The 8,984-nt window shown below is 31.9% G+C and overlaps 1 protein-coding gene across 1 annotated transcript; it reads left to right on the forward strand.

The window, feature by feature from the left end:
* Positions 1 to 3,975: 3,975 nt before the first annotated feature.
* On the forward strand, positions 3,976 to 6,407 carry LOC114078653. The gene is made up of 4 exons (XM_027919647.1): positions 3,976 to 4,458; positions 4,538 to 5,485; positions 5,575 to 5,730; positions 5,811 to 6,407. The coding sequence occupies exons 1-4, from the start codon at positions 4,054 to 4,056 to the stop codon at positions 6,045 to 6,047; spliced, it is 1,746 nt and encodes a 581-aa protein (XP_027775448.1). The 5' UTR covers positions 3,976 to 4,053; the 3' UTR covers positions 6,048 to 6,407.
* Positions 6,408 to 8,984: the final 2,577 nt, after the last annotated feature.

Here is an 8,984-nt window from a genome sequence, read left to right on the forward strand (position 1 = left end):
TTAATATTCTAATTATTAAAAGACTAAATATTAAAGTGGAAATAATGATCCAATATTAATTTTAACGTTATTTTATTTAACAACCAGTTAAATAATTTATTAAAACTACCCCATTAATTTTATAACTGTATTTATGAATAGTTCAAAATACCCATATAAATTATATTGAAAGAGCATTTTGTGAAATAAAAAACTCTAATATTTAAAACGGCCAAATGGGTCGTCACATTCTAGCATATTCAATCCCTTAAGCATCTTCCCCAATCACAATTCCCCATCTACCAGCAAATTCAGTTGCATCACCACCTACTCCCAACTCTTACACTTTCCCTCGCTTTTTAACCTCTGAACTCTCATCCGTGTAGTATTCTCCATTTTTTTGTATTGTCTTAAGTATTTTAGTCGTCATAGTTGTGTTCAGTGTGGATTACATTGCACCTAGCATTTTAGTACTTTGTATTCAGCATTAAAGGTTAGTTTTCCGAATCCCCCAATTACTTTTAAGAATTTTGAACTAATTTGTGAATGATCATATCGTGTTGTCGTGTGTTGGGCCTCTATGATTTGATTAGAACATTTGATAACATGTTGTATCACACAAATCTTGATATACACCTTCCCATAAAGCTCTTTTCTTACCTAACATGTTTGATTTTTGCCTCAAAATACTCACAAACAATCTATATTCTTTTCTATCTAAAATAGTCAATTTGGGCCTAAATATATACTCATCCATTTTAGTTTCTTCTTTTTGAAAAATTCTAAAATAGTTACTAGAGAAAAAAAATACTTGGTTACAAAATCTTTTATTTTGTCATGGCAACCATTAAGTTGTCTATTGGACGTGTCGACCTTCAATCTATAACACTTTCAGCGTAGGCCTGACCTCTTTATTTTTTTTTGATCTACAAAACAAATTTTGAAAATATCTTTTACCTCAAAATATTAAAAAGGTTATGGCCCGAATAAAGACATTTAGGGCCCGATGGAAGACCTAAATGGTGTCCATGTAAAAATAAAATATAGAGCAACTTACAAAAGTGGTTATACTTATAGGATTATTTAAGTTCAATAGCTATAAATATGTTATTTACTAAAGATGACTACATATTATGTCAACTTTTAGCTGCATGTTTGTATTAATTTATTATTATTATTATTATTATTATTATTATTATTATTTATAAAGTGATTTTACGATGTACTAAATAAGGTATGATATGTTACCATGACTATCAAGTAACAACCTTTTATTATGTTCCTAAATCACTCAAATTTTCATTATTAAATTACCAACTAATAATTACATATTTTATGCATATCTGATTCATTCACATAATACAATAAGTTGAATTGATATTCCTAAATACAATATATTCACTAAATACTAATTATAAAGGTATTCACAAGATTTTGAATATAAAAGAGTATTCATGTCTTTTTTTCCTTCTATTTTTGCATATGTTTTTTTAGTTTTTTTATTTATACACTAATACAGTTGTAACTGTAATAACTAAATAAGGAAAATGTATTACTTGTACAATTAGCATATGAATACTTTGAATTCAAATTGGTGTTTCTATTTATAAAACTTAGGCAAAAGTATTCATTACCCCCCTGAACTTGAAGCTTTTTATTCAATGTACACCTAAACTTTATTTTGTTTCAATTACCCCCCTGAACTTGTTTATTCATCCTACACGTACACCTTTTCCGTCCACTCAATATGATCGTGTCTACACGCGCATGACACGTAGATAAATAATTTACCACCTAGATAAATAATTTGCCGAATAGATAAATATTTTGTTACCTAGATAATACCGACCTTCAAAATTCACAAATGTTTAAACTTCTGAAAGAAGCTTCTCGATTTTCTCTGAACCTCTGTTTGATCTTCCCTAAACCTATCTTTGATCTTCCCTAAACCTCTCTTTGATCTTCCCTAAACCTCTCACGAAAGTGTCATCGACAAAGTAACGAGTAGATTTGTGCCATTAGAGAGTTCGTGAAGTGTTTGGTCGATTTTCTCTAAACCTCTCTTTGATTTTCCCTAAACCTCTCTTTGATTTTCTCTAAACCTCTCACGAAAGTGTAATCGACAAAGTAACGAGTAGATTTGGCAAGTGTAATCGACAAAGTAACGGTAGATTTGTGCCAGTTGCAGTTCGTGAAGTGTTTGGTCGATTTTCTTTGGATCTTGTCTGAAATTGTGTCTACAAGTAAGTGATTATCCACTCGATTTCGCGTAGGCTTGATGTATTGTTGTCTATTTTCTTTACTTTTTCATACATATTTTGCCTATTTTGCCTATTTCGTTTAACGTTTCGCCATAGTTTCCGATTAGGGGTCTAATACTTTTCAACTAGAATTTTCACTTAATGAATGTATTATTATGAAGCTTTTTACCTTATTCATGCATGAAATTTAGGCTTTTTGGTAAAATTAAGGTTCTAAGTATTAGGGTTTCTGCTATTGTTAAATGGTGGGGTATTTTATAATTTGTTTAAGTATATTGTGTGGGATGCCTATTGTATGTTGATGAGTAATACATCTACTATCCTAAGTACCAATTGTTGCTTATGTTTTGGTGTTATTATATATGTTTCGATTTTGTTGCTTGCATTGTACAATATACTGATTATTATTGTGGTTATAGGTTGACACTATGACTAATAAGTACCTCAATTTAAGGTTCAAATTTGGGGGTGTGTTGGTGAGTGAGGTAGGTCCAGTATATGTTGGGGGTAGGACTGCATATGTAGACAATGTGGATGAAGATCATTTATCAATTCCTGAACTTGCAGATTATGCTAAGTCTTTTGGGTTAGTAAGTTAGGAAAAACATATGCAGCTCCATCTCTAGGGGGTGATTTGGTGGAATTGAAAAATGACATGGACATTTGTAGCATGGAATTATTTATGCATGATGGGGACACAATAGATATTTATGTGTGTGATAACACTATTCTGGATGATGTGGGTCCCAGTGAAGGTCAAATTACTCAATCTTTAAGTCAAGTGGTTGAGTCTTTTAATTCACCTGGGGAATCTCTAACTGCACAACCAAAAAAATCAGATCTAGGTTTAGGTTCCTCTTCTTCCTTTCCAGCTACTGAAAGACTTGAAAATGATGGGATTGCAAGGGTCGAAAGTGATGATGATTATTCTTCAATAGATTGGACTGATACTGAAGAAGAAGTTGAATCAACTATCCAACAAGGAACTGAACCTTCTATTCAACAAGAAGTTGAGCCAATTACCCAAGAAAATGCAGAGGAATACATAGACAGTGATTCTGTCTGTTCTGACCAGTCTATTGACTATGGTAGTGATGTGCATGAGGAGTTGAGAATTGTTAAAGAAGATGTGAGAAAACTTAGAGAAAATAGGAGGAGAAAGAAGAAGGAAAAACCAAAAGGTTTTTTAGGTAAAGTTGGATTTGATGAAGGGTATGATGATATTGAAAAAGGGAAAAAGAATTTCAAGGGTAAGATAACAGAGGATGAGCCATACTATGACAGTTCTGACTGTGATAGTTTTCAAAGTGATGAAGAAGAACCTGTTTCTGATGATGAACTTGAAGGAGGGAGTTTAAGGGGGAGAAAGAAGAGTAATAGGGTGGTATATGATTCTTCTTGTGATATTGTAATATGGCAGTGTGGTTGGATATTTGAAAGTGTAAAGCAATTTAGAGAGGCAGTTACAAAATATGCTATAATTAAAGGAGTTGAGTTAGATAAGTATGTGAATGAGAGTACTAGAGTGAGAGTGAAGTGTAAAAGTGGTTGTCCATGGCTGTTGTATGCAAGCAAGGAAGGAAGGAGTGAGAACTTTACTATCAAGACATACAATCCAAGGCACAAATGTACCAGGACCACCAATAATATTTTGTGTAATAAAAAGTTCTTATGCAAGTACCTGAAAGATAGGATTATTTCTCAACCTAGTATAAAAGGGTGGGAGATGCAAGAATTGGTGAGGAAAGAGTTGAATGTTCATGTAGGCAAGGCAGTTTGTTTAAAAACAAGAAAAATTATTTTAAAGGAAATTATGGGAGATCATGTGGCAGAATTTAACAGAATCCTAGACTACAAGGATATGTTACTCCAAACAAATCCTGGTAGCACTTGTGTTGTGAAGCTTAAAGATTCAGAATCAGGAAGTGGGATGAAACAATTTCACTCTTTTTATATTTGTTTTGATGCTATGAAAAAGGGTTTTCAACAAGGATGCAGAAGATGTATAGGGCTAGATGGGTGTTTTCTAAAGGGAATTTGCAGGGGTCAACTTTTGGTAGCTGTTGCTAAAGATGCAAACAACCAAATGTATCCAATAGCATGGGCAGTCATTGATACTGAAAGCAAGTTGACATGGAAATGGTTCATGACCATTCTGAAAGATGATCTTAATCTAGGAAATGGTTCCCAGCTAACTATCATTAGTGATATGCAAAAGGTAATTGAATATCTTTCTTTTGTTTATGTTTCATGTAATTGCTAAAATTTAACTTGCTTTTTTTGCTTTGCAACTACAGGGACTAATAGCTGCTGTAGATGAACTATTTCCAGAATGTGAGCACAGAATGTGTGCTAGACACATATTAGCAAATTGGTCACAAAACTTCAGAGGCTTAGAGAGAAGAAAGAAATTTTGGGCTTGTGCTAGATCAACATTTGAGGCACAATTTAAGTACAATATAAATGCCCTGTCCAAGCTGGGAATAGGTATTGTTGAATCCCTTATCAAATACAACAAGGAGACATGGTGTAAAGCTTTTATTCAAACATTTTCAAAGTGTGATAGCATAGATAACAACATGGCAGAGAGTTTCAATTCTTGGATCTTGGGACCTAGGAACAAGACCATTGTAACTATGTTGGAAGAAATTAGAGTTAAGGTGATGAGTAGAGTGAGTAAGTCAAGAGCATTTGCTGAAACATGGACAGATGGAATATCTCCAATGGCAATGATGGTATTCAATACAAATGTAACAAGATCAATGCAGTGCAACATTGAATGGAATGGTGATGTTGGATTTGAAGTGTTAGAAGGGGTATACAAGCATACTGTGAACTTGGGTCAACAAAAATGTAGTTGCAGATCATGGGAATTAAAAGGTATCCCATGTGCACATGGTATAGCAGCAATGAACCACTTGAACATGGATGCATCACAAGCAATATCTAGTTGGTATAGAAAAGACACATATATGAAGACATATTCTCATTTCATTCAACCAGTCCCAAACATGGAAATGTGGCCTGAAAGTAGAAACCCAATGGTTGAACCACCTGAGGCAAGACAAATGCCTGGTAGGCCACCAAAGAACAGAAGAAGAGAAATTGGTGAAGTGAGAAAAGCTGGAAAGTTGCCAAGAATGGGGACAGTAATGACATGTTCACTTTGCAAAGGACCAAATCATAACAAGAGAAATTGTCCAAAAAATCCTAAAACTAAGTCTACACCAACACCCACTCAAGAGGTACATTCATATTAATTTGCTTTTATAAATTATGTTAGATTACTTATTAAATTTAATGTCTTGTTGTGTTCTTTTTCCAATCATATTAGTCCACCACTGGAAAAAAGAGGGGTAGAGGTCATTATGAAAGAACAAGCACCAGTAAGACTGGTACAAGAAGAGGTGCAGGAAGTGGTTACAAGAAGAGGCCTAAAGTTGTTGGACAAGGTGTATTTGTTGCTGATACTGGATATACGTGTATTAATGTAAGTGTCTTATAAACTGTCAAAATTATATTTGTCTTCTAAATGTGAATCCCAAAATAACTATGTAGTTGATATTGCAGCAAGGATTGTCTAGCAGAAGGAGGGTTAATACTGGTGTGGTGAGTTCTGCACATGTGACAGGTGATATTGGTTTTAAACCTACCAAGGGACTGAAGTGGAAAGGCAAACAGGCCATGACTCAAAGACAACTTCAAGTCGAAAGTGTTGTGCGTCGTATTCAAACCAGATCAAAAGCTGATGGCATTCAAACAAGGTCACAAGCCAAAGGAAAATCACTCTCAAAGAAAACTTCTTAGTTGTGTGGTTGTGGTGTCCAACCAAACTTGAAATAGTGTTTTATGTGGTTTTATGTGTTGATGAATCTATGGTTGTTCAAACAAACTTAAAGTAGTTACTGTTTTATGTTTTGCTAGTTAACTTAAGTTATTGTGGTTGTTGGTTGGTGCTTGTGTGGTTATTCAACTAACCTTAAAGTAGTGATTGTTTTATGTTTTGCTAGTTAACTTAAGTTATTGTGGTTGTTGGTTGAAACAATGAAACACTATGATGCTTCTTTTTTATGATCAAGAAAGCACTAGTTATGTTATGTTTGTTGCCTTCATGTTATTATTTCATGGTATCATAGTACCCATTACATGTAATTGTATTGATCAGCAAAAACAGCAAAAACATACATTAATAGAACACCAAACCAAACTAATCCACAAAATGAGTACCCTAGATCTGTTGAACAAGGAACACCAAACCAAACTAATAACAATTGCATTAAAAAAAAATTCAACGACACACTAAATAAAAGAACAATATCACATTGCATATCAAACTAATACCCAAAATCAGTTTCAATATCCATTAGCACTTGAGCTGTTCTTCTTGTTTGTTGGTTTTCTTCAACAAACCCAAAATTACAACATTCGCTTGGGTCGGAAATTCAGGATCATACCAATCGAAAAACTTACAAGAATTTCGAAATGAGGACTGCATTCATAAAATCAAAGTTAAAAAAATGAAATTGCATAATACGAACTTGTCAAATAAAAAGCAAAAAAGGAGTAACAATACATACCCCATAGTGTCTACAACCGAAAAATCTACGTCCGGGATTGTCATTTGTCCATGAAATTTTCAGAATTAGAGGAGCCCCACATAAACAAACAAGTCTCCTGTTATTGTTCATGAATTTAACAATAACAATTAAAACAAAAAAAGTGAGAAAAATCTGAAATTTGAAAAGGGAGAAGGGATAAAGAAGAATAAATAGGTAGAGAATAGAGAGAGAAAAATTCTTAAAATAACCCAAATATTAAAGAAAAAATAGATTTTTACGTTTATTACCGTTGTAACTTTATGATGTGGCAAAAAATTGTTGTCTCACGCGCCGTGTAGAGTTTGATTTCAGTTTCTATGCCAGGTGGACGGAAAAGGTGTACGTGTAGGATGAATAAGCAAGTTCAGGGGGGTAATTGAAACAAAATAAAGTTGAGGTGTACATTGAATAAAAAGCTTCAAGTTCAGGGGGGTAATGAATACTTTTGCCTAAAACTTAAAGTATTAATATATCAAGGATACAAGTATTTACAAAAACTTAATGTATTAACACATCAAACAAGGTAAAGTAGTACCATTTTAGTATATGAATACAACAATATCAAACATAGATACACACACTATTGTTAAACCAAAAATAAATAAACCAATATACTATACATATGAATACATTGTTATTAAATAATAAAATGGAAAAAACAATAGAGTGTATATGTATCAAAGTCTGTAAATATTTGACGTTAAAAAAAATTGAAAAAGCGAACAAATCGTCGATCTCTTTTTCGGGAAGTTTTTCCTATAATACTTGAGGCTTGATGATAATTTAGGGATTTATTTATAAAAATATGGTATTGATATATTCAACTATATTTGTATTGCCTAATTAAATTGGATAAATTACTTATATATCCAGATATACTTGTATTCACAAATCACCATTTCAACTTGCATTAATATTACAATGCAATTCTTTATGTAAATAAGTATTATATTATATACAAATTTGACAAACAATAAAATTATCTTTCTACACTCTCTGCTAACAACGATAACCTAACGACTCTATTGAACTGTGTGTATTTTCCACGCTCCATATCATAGACTGTCAGGGTCTCTCATTGATCGGTGCGTCGGGACAAAGAAATGGCTGCAGCGGTAGAGGTGACACTCTTCGCAAGGAGATATGCAATTTCGTCATGGAAAGAAAAGTATAGAAGCAGTATAGTTTTCATGAAAAAACAATTTCAATCAAACCCCTATAAAAATATATGATGATATGTGTATATAAATAAAATTTTGATAAAAACAAGGAAAAAATCAATTTAAAAATACCTTATAATGAATTCAAATCACAAAAATCGCTCCTATAACATACAAAAAGATCTTGAATTGGAAGGAATTTGGAGGGAGGGGAGGGGGATAACAAAAAATATGTGATATAGGGATAGTGATGAAAGACAATGTATTGATGAAGACATAATTAATTATGAGTGTAATAATAACTTTGGAACACAAAAAAAATTGTGATGTAGGAATATTGATGAAAGAGAACGTAATGATGAGGACATAATTAATCATGAGTATAATAATAACTTTTCTATTTGATATTTATTTATATTAAATATAAAAAAAAATTGATTATTGATAACTTTTCTATATATTGTATAGTTATATATACAATATTTTAGGCTTGAATCAACTGCTTAAGATAAAAAAGAAACTAGAATGGATGTGTATGCATATTTAAGCCCCAATTGACTACTTTAGATAGAAAAGAAGATAGACTGTTAGTGAGTATTTTGAGGCTCAAATTAAATATATATGTGTATGAGAGTATTATTTTACGAATTTGTATTCTAACTTAGAAATTTGTATCCTATTTTTCTTCTTTACCTTTAATTATTTCTCTTTCATGCCTTTTCTTGTCACTGTTTTTTTCCTAAATCTATTTTGAAATTAATTTAATTATTTGTGTATACGAAAGTAATTTATTTTTTTACTTATATATTTTAATATTTTTAAAATTTTTTTATCATTTTAATCAACAAATAACTGCATAGATATTAATAATCAAATTTAAAATATAATTAATAAGACTAGTATAGTAAAATGAATCTTCAATACAAATACAATAAAATTGAAATATAAGGCTTATAAAAATATATTGAAAAGGTTGTTATTAAAAT

Source organism: Solanum pennellii, chromosome 9, assembly GCF_001406875.1.
Source record: "Solanum pennellii chromosome 9, SPENNV200".
Classification (NCBI taxonomy): Eukaryota; Viridiplantae; Streptophyta; class Magnoliopsida; order Solanales; family Solanaceae; genus Solanum; species Solanum pennellii.

Bases quoted from the DNA above. Each gene is read 5' to 3' on its own strand.
- LOC114078653 (XM_027919647.1), top strand. From the start codon at position 4,054: ATGGGAGATCATGTGGCAGAATTTAACAGAATCCTAGACTACAAGGAT. The intron at 4,459-4,537 runs GTAATTGAATAT...TTGCAACTACAG, and splicing joins TCATTAGTGATATGCAAAAG to GGACTAATAGCTGCTGTAGA. The intron at 5,486-5,574 runs GTACATTCATAT...CAATCATATTAG, and splicing joins CACCAACACCCACTCAAGAG to TCCACCACTGGAAAAAAGAG.